The sequence below is a fragment of the Scyliorhinus torazame genome, chromosome 5 (assembly GCF_047496885.1).
Source record: "Scyliorhinus torazame isolate Kashiwa2021f chromosome 5, sScyTor2.1, whole genome shotgun sequence".
In the NCBI taxonomy this organism is placed as follows: Eukaryota; Metazoa; Chordata; class Chondrichthyes; order Carcharhiniformes; family Scyliorhinidae; genus Scyliorhinus; species Scyliorhinus torazame.
Genome location: NC_092711.1, coordinates 271,736,682 through 271,749,794, shown reverse-complemented (window position 1 = coordinate 271,749,794; position 13,113 = coordinate 271,736,682). Strand labels below are relative to the sequence as shown.

The following is a 13,113-nucleotide window of genomic DNA, read 5'->3' as shown; positions in this document are numbered from 1 at the left end:
CACCCCAGCACGGACCCCCCCCAACCCCCAACCTCCACCCCAGCACGGACCCCCTCCCCCCAACCTCCACACCGGCACGGACCCCCTCCCCAAACCCCAACCTCCACCCCGGCAGGGACCCCCCCCCAGCCCCCAACCTCCACCCCAGCACGGACCCCCCCCCAACCCCCAACCACCACCCTGACACGGACCCCCCCCCCCCCAACCTCCACCCCAGCACGGACCCCCTCCCCAACCTCCACCCCAGGACGGACCCCCCCCCCCAACCCCCACCCCGGCACGGACCCCCCCCCCAACCTCCACCCCAGCACGGACCCACCCCAACCACCAACCTCCACCCCAGCACGGACCCCCCCCCCAATCTCCACCCCGGCACGGACCCCCTCCCCAACCTCCACCCCAGCACGGACCCCCCCCCAACCTCCACCCCGGCACGGACCCCCCCCCCAACCTCCACCCCAGCACGGACCCCCCCCAACCACCAACCTCCACCCCAGCAAGGACACCCCCCCAACCTCCACCCCGGCACGGACCCCCTCCCCAACCTCCACCCCAGCACGGACCCCCCCCCCCCAACCCCCAACCTCCACCCCAGCACGGACCCCCTCCCCAACCTCCACCCCAGCACGGACCCCCCCCCAACCTCCACCCCGGCACGGACCCCCCCCAACCCCCAACCTCCACCCCGGCACGGACCCCCCCCCCCAACCTCCACCCCAGCACGGACCCCCCCCAACCACCAACCTCCACCCCAGCACGGACACCCCCCCAACCTCCACCCCGGCACGGACCCCCTCCCCAACCTCCACCCCAGCACGGACCCCCCCCCCCCCCCAACCCCCAACCTCCACCCCAGCACGGACCCCCTCCCCAACCTCCACCCCAGCACGGACCCCCCCCCAACCCCCAACCTCCACCCCGGCACGGACCCCTCCCAACCTCCACCCCGGCACGGACCCCCTCCCGGCACTCCCCCGGAGCCCAGCCTACTCTAACCACCCCCCCCCCCCCCCCGCCGCACACACACACACACAAGCCGAGACACACCTCTCCTCACGCAATCAGTCTGCGGCCACGCCATTTCCTGCCCAGAGCCAACCCCCCAGGCCGTCACTCACCTCCTCGCTGGTCGGCGTGAGCCTGGAGCACCGGGTCACGCCGATGAAAAGGAGGTTTGATTCACGTCGACGTGAACGGTCATCACGTCGACGGGACTTCGGCCCATCCGGAAGGGAGAATATCGGCAGGCCGAAAATCGGCTGCCTTGCGCAGACCCGTGACATTCTCCGCGGCAGCGGCGCCATTAACGCCCCGCCGACTTTTCTCCCTTCGGAGACTTCGGCGGGGGCGGGGGCGGGATTCACGGCGGCCAACGGCCATTCTCCGACCCGGCGGGGGGTCGGAGAATGACGCCCCTGATGTTTGATTCTCTATTTGCTGTCTGTGTATAAATCGTGGAACCTATAGGGAATTGAAAAGCAGCAAAGTGCCATAAAAACATCTGCCTGGAATCAGCAATTGGTTTAAGGCATCCTGCTCCACAAAAATAAACTCAAAACACATCCTGCCTGTTACAGTGGAGCCCAGCACCTGTTGCTGAATGAATAAGGAGCAGAGCCACGTGCAATAGACACTTACCAGGCAAGCTCTGATATGAAAGTGCCTTTCACAATTATGTTCTAAGATTAAGTACAAATGAATTGTGGGTTCTGTACTCTAAATCTGCATCAAATATATTAATATATTTAAAATGTCCTCCCTTGTATTTAGTCAACTTTACCTGAAGGAGGTGGCGTGCAAAATCAGAAGGGAACATCTGGCGTTTTCCCCCCACCTTGGCCCCATCATTTTCGTGCTTTTTGGAACTGAAGATGGGCAGATTAAGCCTCAAGTCGTTAGTAATCTTGGAAAAGGCAAAGGAACTGGGCGTATTCATGAAACAGATGGGGGGGCGGTGGTGGATCCGTGGCAGTTTAGGCATCTGGAAGAGAGGGAGTTTTCCTCCTTGTCCCACGTACATCGGGTATACTCCCGGAAAAAAGATTTTCATGGTGGGGAAATCGTTACTCCTTTGGGGGATTGTAGGGGCGGAATATACTGCGATAGCGATATCAGACCATGTGCCACATTATGTGGACGTGAGGATAGAAACAGGTCCAGTCCAGCGGCTCCTGTGGGCGTTATCAGCGTTCCTGGCAGACGAGGTGTTTTGCAAGAAGGTAGCCTCAGCCATCGAGAACTATGTGTAGTTTGATCAGAATGGGGAGGTTTCTCCTGACACTTTCTGGGAAGCGTTGAAGGTGGTGGTCAGAGGGGAGATAAGAGGCAGTTCAGAGGCAATTAAGATTCAACCACACTGCTGTGGGCCTGCAGTCACATTTAGGCCAGACTGGGTCAGGATGGCAGATTTCCTTCCCGAAAGAGCATTAGTGAACCAGATAGGTTTTTACAACAATCAATGATAGTTGTCATGGTGACCATTGCCGAGACTAGCTTTATAATTCCAGATTTTAAAAATTGAATTTAAATTCAATTTGAACCCATGTCCCCAGTGTATTAGCCTGGGCCCCCAGATGACCAGTTTCGTGACATTGCGACCATGCCACCAATTCCATGGGCCTTATCCAATTTCTGACCCTTGTTTAATATTTCTTCACTTCTCCCTGGCGCAGACTGACGGATGTAGGTAATTAACTCCTTCACAATATATTTTCCTTGTATAAGAACGCGTGTTGAAGGACAGCACGGTGGCGCAGAGGTTAGCAGTGCTGCCTCACAGCGCCAAGGTCCCAGGTTCGATCCAGAGCCAACCCCCCAGGGTTCTTATATTTGAGTATAAGAATTGGCAAGTCATGTTGCAGCTGTGTAGAACCTTAGTTAGGCCACACTTGGAGTATAGTGTTCAATTCTGGTCGCCACACTACCAGAAGGATGTGGGGGCTTTAGAGAGGGTGCAGAAGAGATTTACCAGAATGTTGCCTGGTATGGAGGGCATAAGCTATGAGGAGCGATTGAATAAACTCGGTTTGTTCTCACTGGAACGAAGGAGGTTGAGGGGCGACCTGATAGAGGTATACAAAATTATGAGGGGCATAGACAGAGTGGATAGTCAGAGGCTTTTCCCCAGGGTAGAGGGGTCAATTACTAGGGGGCATAGGTTTAAGGTGAGAGGGGCAAGGTTTAGAGTAGATGTACGAGGCAAGTTTTTTACGCAGAGGGTAGTGGGTGCCTGGAACTCGCTACCGGAGGAGGTAGTGGAAGCAGGGACGATAGGGACATTTAAGGGGCATCTTGACAAATATATGAATAGGATGGGAATAGAAGGATACGGACCCAGGAAGTGTAGAAGATTGTAGTTTAGTCGGGCAGTATGGTCGGCACGGGCTTGGAGGGCCGAAGGGCCTGTTCCTGTGCTGTACATTTCTTTGTTCTTTGTTCTTTGTTGTTCTTTGTTTGATCCCAGCTCTGGGTCACTGTCTGTGTGGAATTTGCATATTCTCCCCGTGTTTACGTGGGTTTCACCCCCCCCCCCCCCCCCCCCCCCCCCCAACACAAAGATGTGCAGGTTAGGTGGATTGGCCATGCAAAATTGCCCCTTAATTGGAAAAAATGAATTGGGTGCTCAAAATGTATATTTTACAACAAAACAATGTGTGTTGAAATTAGGTCAGCTGCTTTTGTTACAAATTGGCTGACTCTAATTTTATTGGTATAATATCTGAACTCAATAGCAGTTCAGGATGCCATACATGGCTGCAATTGTATAGTGACTGTGGCCCTGGAAAGGCAGCCCAGAGTCACAAGTTAAGCTCTTTCATGGCAATTTATTAAATTGAAACCAACAAATCGTGTTGTAACTTGTGCCTAGCACCATAAATTGAGGGTGGGGGAAATGGTCATAAAAGCTACCAGCATGTTGTAAAAATCCAACTGGTTTACTAATTGCATTTGTGGAAGGGATTGTGCCAGCCCTTCCTGGTCTGCGCTACATATGTCTTATCTGCATCACATCACCACATGAAGTGGCCTGCCAAACCATTCAATTGCACAATTTCTACGTAAGGCATCCTAAAGGCCTACTATCACTTTCTAAGCTTCACATTCAACTCCATCCATTTGGCAAGATGAAAGGAAATAAAATAGCTGGCTTCCTAACTGCAATGGTAATGTTAATGGGAATAGCATTAGACAGGAAGTCAGAGATGCATGCGATAAAGAAGCATCTGTTTTGATGTTCCTTTACACCAAAGTGAGTCAAATTTATCACAGTACAATAGTCGAAGAGCTTCTGGAGTGTACATGGGATGGTTTTCTGGACCAACACATTGAGGAACCAACAAGGGAACAAGCCATCTTGGACTGGGTGTTGTGAAATGAGAAAGGATTAGATGGCAGTTTAGTTGTGAGAGAACCTTTGGGGATGAGTGATCATAATATGATAGAATTCTTTATCAAGGTAGAAGTGAGGTAGTTGATTCTGAGACCAGGGTCCTGAACCTCGATAAATGTGACTGTGTTGGTATGAGGCATCAGCGGGCTAACATGGACTGGGAAACATTACTGAAAGGAAGGACAGTAGGCAGGCAACGGCAGGCATTCAAGGACCGAATAGGTGAACTCCAAAAGTTGTTTATTCCTATGTGGCGCAAAAGTAGAAAGGGAACTGGCCAAACCATGGCTTACAAGGGAAATTAGAGAGAGTATTAGATTCAAAGAAGAGGCATACAAATTAGCTAGAAAATGCAATAGAACTGAGGATTGGGAACAGTTTAAAATTCAGAAAAGCCGGACCAAGGGATTGATTAAGAAGGGGAAAATACAATATAAAAATAAGCTAGTGGGGAACATAAAAACTGACTGTAAAAGTTTCTATCGGTATGTAAAGAGAAAAGGATTCATAACGGGGAACAAAGAACTGGTCGAGGAACTAAATTTGTATTTTGCTTCTGTCTTCACAAAGAAAGACATGAATAATTACTGGAAGTTCTGAGAAACACTAGTTTTAGTGAGGAGCTGAAGGAACTTAGGATTAATAAAAAATGGTTTTGGAGAAATTAATAGGATTGAAGGTGGATAAATCTTCATCCCAGAGTACGTAAGGAAGTGGCCCAAGAAATTGTAGATCCATTGGTGGTCATTTTCCAAAATCCTTTGGATTCTGGAATGATTCCTACAGATTGGAGGGTAGCTAATTAAAAAGGTAGGTAGAACGAAAACAGGGAACTATAGACCATTTCACGACGGCAATTACACTTGGGCTCCATTTGGGAGAATCGCCCCCATAATGTTTTTAAGTTTTAATGCGGTGTGGAAAGGTCGCTTTGTTCAAGGAATAACAATGTAAGAAATAGGGCTTGGTTATTTTATAAACAAACTTTATTAAAACAATATTTAAACTTTCACTTCAGTTCTAACACTTAAAAGATTACCTACAGTTTCTTAGCCTTAACACAAAGCTACAAGTTTTGCATTTGTCCAAAAAAAAACCAAATGCACATTAAACATGAAACAGTACAATGAAGTCACCAACATCTGAATCAACCCGATGCTCTCTTTCCCTTTCGTGCAGCTCCTACTGTCTACTGTGTATGTTCTCTTGTCTGCAGAAAAATACTTTTCACTGTACTTCGGTACGTGTGACAAATCAAATCAAATCCCCTTCATCAGCTTTGGCAGTGGTTGCATCTCACTCTCTCACCTTCCTCACTCCAGGCAACGGAAGCAAAAGAGGGAGCAGCAAGCAGACACAGTTTCCAAGTGACGGCAGCAGCTGTCAGATCACTCCTCCTCTCTCTCTCTCTCTCCCACTCTGGCGACTCCCAGCAGCAGACTCTCAAGGCAGAAACAATAATTACCTGTAAGCCACATTAACATAGAGCCCAGCAGTGTGAGTGAGCACCACTTCCCCTCCTTCTGACTGGCAGTAGGCTTGTTTACAGATTCCCATCACCTTATTGCAGGCCACAGAAGCAGAAGAGGCAGCAGCAAACAAAAACTAGGCCTGCAGGCACCGTGCAGCCAAAGCAGGAGCATTCTGCAGACACAGCCTATGCAGCCACTTTGTAGCTGTGAAGTGCTCACATAACTAACAATGCCAGTTCCTTATTAGCCAGAGGCTGCTCACAGCCAAAGGGAGTTATAGTGACCGTCAGCATATAACCACGAACAGGGTTCTGTCTGGGAAGTGTTTGCTTGGAAAGACAGGCAGCATCTGTAGTTGCCTGTCCATTTTTAAATAGGAGTACTCCTTCGCCTGGGAGCCATTAGTTCCCGGGAGACCGTTAGATTGGCTTCCATTTTGCTAATGAGCTGTAGATTGTTCTTAATTTTTCTCAATTGGTGTCTTTCCGCGCCTGGGCGGGGTCCGGAGCCCGCCATCGGGACCAGGCTGGTTAAATCGTGAACCGATTCATGCCCAGCACAGATCTCCGTTTTGGCCTCTCCCATGACTTAACCGACACGCCGGATGCAACGCGGGCATTAAATCGGGCTCTGTGGGCAGGGGGATGGGGATCTAAATATTGTTTCTGTTTACTTAGCAGAAGGCTGAGGGATGCTTTCCTCATGTGCCATAAAGTTTAACAAATGACTGCTGAATGGATCTATCCTGGATATAAATGAAGGATATCACGTGTGTGTGTGTGTGTGTGTGTGTGTGTGTGTGAGTGTGTGTGTGTGTGTGTGTGTGTGTGTGTGTGTGTGTGCCTACCCTTTGGATGCAGGAAAATGACAAGGGGAAACAATTCATTCTGTGATCTATGATTTAATTTGTATATAGGTGACTGCAAGGATTTTGGATATGGGTTTTAGGGTTCATCTGGATAGGAGGTAGTGTGGTGGGGGTGTGGAGTATGGGTGCAAAGTCAGGGAGGGGGTTCTGACAAGGAGAGGTGCCTCAGAAAAATCGGACTGAATCTGTCTTTGGTTACTTTTGGCCCATTGGGTGTGACTGCTCCATCATCCTGCCTGTTGGCTAATGCCAGCTATTGTTTGCTTAGTAGGCGAACCGACTTGTGCAGTCAGAAGAAAAATAAATTTCCATAAATAAAAATGATCTCAGAAAACTCTCAACCTGGAAATTAAAGAAAAACCTCTTGTACTTTAAAAAAAAAATGCTTTGCTGCTAGCAATTTCCTCATTTGGAAGGCTGGGGGTTTTCAGAGTATCATGTCGAGGCACGCAGATGGGTTTTAAAACTATCGAGCTGATCCCTCTTACTGCGTGTGGAGACATTTTTATTTGTGATGTAATACGTGGGTTTACCTACATCTGGCGAGGACAATGCTAACTTTTGTTCCAGGAACTAATCAGTCTCTTCATGTCTGGAATTTTCCTTAACTATTATACCTCTTGCATGCATACAATCACAATGAGAAATGTGTCTTTTTGTCAAAAGGCGGGTTAAAAACTGAAAGCAGGTTTGTGTGCAGTGCTGGTCACCGTGCCCCACTGGTTTACTAAAAGGTGCGGACAAAAATAAAAGGGAAAGGCGTACCACTTATCACTCGTGCAGATTTCTCACCTTCAATTCGGGATCATTTTAGTATCTATCAGAATGATGGCTTTTTCTGAAATTTTTAAACAGAAATCTCTGAACCCGTGCTACTCCTCTGAATAAGAAGGATAAGCACTTATTCATTTCACCAGGAACAGCTTTACCATTGAGGATTTGGTCATATTACAGTGACAAATGGGAACTGATTGGACATCAGCCGTGAATTCAAAAAAATATTGGCTGGAGTTTTAACAGCCCCTTGGTGACTCGGGGATGGGAAGGATGGTAAAATGGCATGGGGTGGCATGCCTGGTCCATCACTGCCTTCATGCCATTTTGCCAGTGGTGGGAAAACTGGCCGACTTGGCTGAGAGCCCAATTGAACGAAGTAAGGACCTCTGTCAGCCTCTGGGAATTTTATCACTACTGTTCTGTGGGAAGACCATCTTGTGAATCCCCCAATCAAAGTAAAGTCAAGCAGAGATCAGAAATTCAAATGACTCTCCTAAAATTCAGTAATGCCTTCTTTCACTTGGTGTATGTGAATAGCAACTTTTTAAACTTGATATTGTATTCAAATTTTATGCATTTTAGACTTAGTGTTTTCTTTACTTCGCCATCTCCCATGCAAAGGGCTCCTGGTTTCCTTAACAACCAGACTTGGAATTAGACCACTGTCACATTGTGTTCAGTGTCAGCTAATTGGTAACCATGGAAGTATTGTATTCCAACTCTTTGTCTATTTTACTAAAATACAAAAACACAGTGTAAAATCATCAAGAAGTGACTCGAGAGGTTTTGCCCCTTTTGGTGTGACATGTGCTTGCAGCGTTTGATGGATTATTACTTTCTTTGACCAGTAGAATCTTCATTCATCTGGATCAAAATATTATGCCTAATTTTACTATTGAAGACTTCTAACTATTTCCCCATTCGATTCATTGTCGTGCTGGAAATAGTCATTGGTTTCTTCAAGAAAGATAAGGGAGAAATAACTAACATGGCAAGAGTTATTTGTTTTTGAGGTTGCCTGTGGTATTTAGCTGGTTGGTGTATTTAGTGGGAGTTGGAAAGTTGGGGCAGCACGGTAGCATTGTGGATAGCACAATTGCTTCACAGCTCCAGGGTCCCAGGTTCGATTCCGGCTTGGGTCACTGTCTGTGCGGAGTCTGCACATCCTCCCCGTGTGTGCGTGGGTTTCCTCCGGGTGCTCCGGTTTCCTCCCACTGTCCAAAGATGTGCAGGTTAGATGGATTGGCCATGATAAATTGCCCTTAGTGTCCAAAATTGCCCTTAGTGTTGGGTGGGGTTACTGGGTTATGGGGATAGGGTGGAGGTGTTGACCCTGGGTAGGGTGCTCTTTCCAAGAGCCGGTGCAGACTCGATGGGCCGAATGGCCTCCTTCTGACTGTAAATTCTATGATTACATTAAAGGCGCATTGTAAATATTAATTGTTGAGACCATTTCTTTGGCACGATGATCATGTCTGATATATCGATGTTGTGACAGTGACGTTTATTTTCCTTGCTGCAGGTGCTTTCATATATGTTCCTTCTGAAACTGCTGTTCATGAGCATAATTTACAGACACATGTGTGCTCGGGATATGGAAATCGACTGAGTTCCTGATTGAAGACTCTTTCATCTGGAGCAAAACCTGACAACTCCTGGACGTGGACATTTTGATACGTATCCTGCAACCAAAACCTCTTAAGAGAAACTGATACTTTTTGGAGGACCATTGCTGGGATTTATTATGTAATTGCCTGTACAACTAACTCTGACCATGCAGGATAGGGTTGCATGTTGTCTGTCAACCCAGTAGTAGCAGCACTGCTTCGGGCTTTCTGTATCGCTGCCTCCCCTGCCCCCACCCTGTGCTACTCCAGAACGGAATGAAGGGAGTGATGGATAGTCACCTGGACCTCAGTTTCCTGACTGAGGATGAATATCAGGCAGTCCTGAAAGTAATTCAGAGGGATTCGGAACTCAAGAAAAGAGACAGTGAGCGAATCAGGTAAGACGTTTGCTTATCAGCATTCACTCGCTTAACAGCTGTAACTCAGTCTGTGGTGATAATTGTTCCATGTTGTAATGTAGCTCCCGCACCCACATGCAGGTGTAGGCTTGTCATACTTGCTTGGGGCTCCAAATCAATGGGTATCTGAAGATCCTCCCGTTGAAGCAGAGATTTTGGCCTGTGGCAATTTCGATTGTTTTAGTCATCATCACAATTCATTACAAACTCTTCCCTAGTTTTCATGCTCAATTTCTTAAATTACAGTAAATCCATTGCCAACTTCAGATGCACAAATAAAAGCAGATTACTTTGGATGCTGGAATCCGATACAAAAACAGAAAACGCCGGAAAATCTCCGCATCCGTGAGAGAGGACAGAGCCAATGTTTCGAGTCTGGGTGACTCTTTGTTGGTGACTCTTCAAAGACTCTTTTTTCATGCAGTGCATTTCCTCATGTGCTACTGGATTGCAAAGCTTTTTGGAAAGTCCATAGAACTTTCAACGCTTGATGAGGTCATGTTGGCACATTGTACTAATTTCTCCAACAGAGACGCCTCCCAAAAAGGTTCCATTGCAAAGATCAGTGACTTTATTTGATGGTATGGAGAATTCTGCCCAACATATTGGTCCCTTGGTGTAGACCGAGTGCTCACATGAGAACAGATAATGCAACTACGTAAGAGGTCAGGTGGTGGAAGGGTGGGAGTTATCCCCGGGATCTCGGGAAGAGCACAAATACTCTTTGTAGTTGTTGAGTTTAGGAAGAAACTACCTTTGTTTCAAGTCCTTGATGTGATTTGAGGAACCCATAATGTTCTACATGGACAGGAATTCTCCTGTCGTTCACAGGCGGGATTGAAGTCTGTGACTTCAAAGGGAATTCCCATTGACAATACCGGGAACAGATAATCCTACCACCAGCAAACCGTGCGCTGCCTCCTGCTGCTGAGAAACATGAGGCTGGGCGACCAGAGATTTCAGGAGTTGGGTCTATGGAACAAGGACTTTGTCGCATTGACCCACTCATCTTTGATAAAAATATTGCTGAGAGTTTAGAAAAGTTCCAGAAGGAGTGGCATATTTACTGCAGTGCTGCACTCTCTGACAAATCAAAAAAGGTACATGCCTTTACCCTATTAAATCTCAAAGGCCCCGAGGCCATAGAGGGAAAATAGAAGACCCAGAGATAATCCTGAAACAATTCGAGAATATTTCCCTCCCAGTAAAAATTCTAATCCTTCATTCAATTTCACGAACTAGAAAGCAGATGAGTCAATACAATCCTACATGGCCACCTTAAAAATATTGGCAAAGAAATGTGCGTTTGGAACTCTTACTAAAAACCTAATCAGGGATCAAGTAGTTTACGGAATATATAGTGTCTAGTCTGTAATCAACTGATGTGAGAAAAAGCCTTAACATTACAAGCAGCCAACAATATCCGCAAAATGAATAATCAGAGAATTAAAGCAGAGATTTTAGGCAGAAAACGGAGGTATTTGCAGGGCACACCATGCTTCAACTGCACCCACTGTACAGAACAGCTTGTCATAATAATCTTTGTCACAAGTAGGCTTACAGTAACACTGCAATGAAGTTACTGTGAAAAGCCTCTAATCGGCAGATTCTGGCGCCTGTTCGGATACACGGAGGGAGAATTCAGAATGTCCAAATTACCTAACAGCACGGGACTTGTGGGAGGAAACCGGAGCATCCAGAGGAAACACATGTGTCATGATATCCAGATCAGCATATCATGGTGCAATCACACACACACTGATGGACAGGCATTTGGACCAACCAACACACACACAACATCGCAGCCAATCACTAGTAAGAGCACACACACTATAAAAGGGGGAACACGAGAGTTCCCGCTCATTCTGGTAGGAGACAGCTCGGGACACAGAGCCTGCAGCGTGACACTCAGACATAGACCGTGTGCTGAGTGCCTCACCAACATTAGTGATAGGGCTAGGTCCATAGGTTAGCTGGTAGCGAACGTACCCAAGTCTATAGTTAGTTGCATCTGTTAGTTAACATAATAAAATCAAGTTGTACCATCTACAGGCGTGTTGGCTCATTTGTGCATCAGGACACCCAACACGACATGATACCACGAGTGGACGCAGACCAGCGACTGTGAGACCTACCTGCACCATTTCAGCCATCCGCCATCCTGATCCATGGAAAGCATCAGCCCGCCGCAGCCGCTCCAAATTGCTGGCAATCTAGGTGTAAACTGGAAGTTTTTCAAACAGCGCTTCCAGCTATTCCTCGAGGCCACAGACAGGGAGAATGCATCGGACACCAGGAAGATAGCCCTTCTCCTCTCCACGGCAGGGCAACACGCCATCCACGTCTTTAACTCCCTGCCATTCGCGGAAGCCGAGGACAAAAAACAAAACAAATCGGTGCTGCTCAAGTTCGAAGAACACTACAGCGTGGAAGTAAATGAGAGCTTTGAACGGTACCTATTTCAGCAGCGCCTGCAGGGTAAGGACGAACCTTTTCAATCATGCCTAACACACCTCCGCATCCTTGCGCAATCCTGCGGCTACGGGGCCACGTCCGACTCCATGATAAGGGATCAGATCGTTTTAGACACCCTACGCTAGCAGCTCCTTAAAACGAAACAACTCACCCTGGCGACTGCAATAGAGACCTGTGTCCTCCATGAAAACGGGACCAGCCGGTACTCCCATATGAAGGCGGCCGAAACGGCGCGGCACGGGCCCCCCGATGCGGAGCAGGTCCGGTCGATTGAGTGCCTCCCGGCCCGTGGCCTGGACGAGGGTGGTCATTTTGTGCGCTTTCTAATGCCTCCCGCGCTTGTACGTGCCAAAAGAGGGGACGCTGAGGCAGAGGAACGCGATGCGCAGCACTACGCAGGACCGCACCGCGCATGTGCGGTGGCACAACGAACGTTACGAACGTAATGACGTCACGACGTGCAGCAACTGTGGATCTGCACATTTAAAGCGGCAATGTCCTGTTAGAACCCGACAGTGCCTATGCTGTGGCAGGTTGGGCCACTATGCTGCCTGTTGTCGAGCACCTCAACCTGCCAACTCGCAACAATTCCGCCAGTCTCGCAGGACCGTGCGGGCCATTCAGCCTACATTCACTGGCTCACCTCCAGACACCTTGCAGACCGGCGATACCAATGACAGCGAGCCCTTCCGCATTGCGGTCATCCATAAGAACAGGCTGTCCCCAAGTAGGCACCACCAGCAGCTGCCAGTACACACCATTGATCCGGACGATGAGTGGTGTGCCACCCTGACGGTCAACCGATCCCAAGTCACATTTCGCCTGGACACTGGTGCCTCCGCCAATCTGCTCGCATGGTCAGCTTTCCAGGCATTAAAGGTCAAACCACCCATTCTACCTTCCCACTGTCAATTGGTGGATTACAATGGGAACGTCATCCCGGCCACGGGGTCCTGCCAGCTGGAAGTCACCCACAACTTGCGCACGGCCAAGCTGTCATTTGAGATTGTAGGATCCTCGAAGGAATCTCTGTTAGGCGCACAGGTGTGCAAGATTCTCCACCTCGTTCGGCGAGTCCACACTTTGTCTCCTGATGGCACATCGG

At 48.4% G+C, this 13,113-nt stretch overlaps 1 protein-coding gene across 5 annotated transcripts in view; it reads left to right on the top strand.

Annotated features, from left to right (window-relative positions):
- The window catches only part of LOC140421129 (synaptotagmin-like protein 2), a 169,658-nt gene that overhangs the window by 45,709 nt on the left and 110,836 nt on the right, over positions 1–13,113 (top strand). For all 5 annotated transcript variants that reach the window (XM_072505555.1, XM_072505553.1, XM_072505557.1 and 2 more), the window contains exon 2: positions 9,030–9,512. In XM_072505555.1, coding sequence (XP_072361656.1) covers positions 9,391–9,512 — 122 coding nt within the window. In that variant the 5' untranslated portion in view covers positions 9,030–9,390. The remainder of the gene's footprint in view (positions 1–9,029; positions 9,513–13,113) is intronic.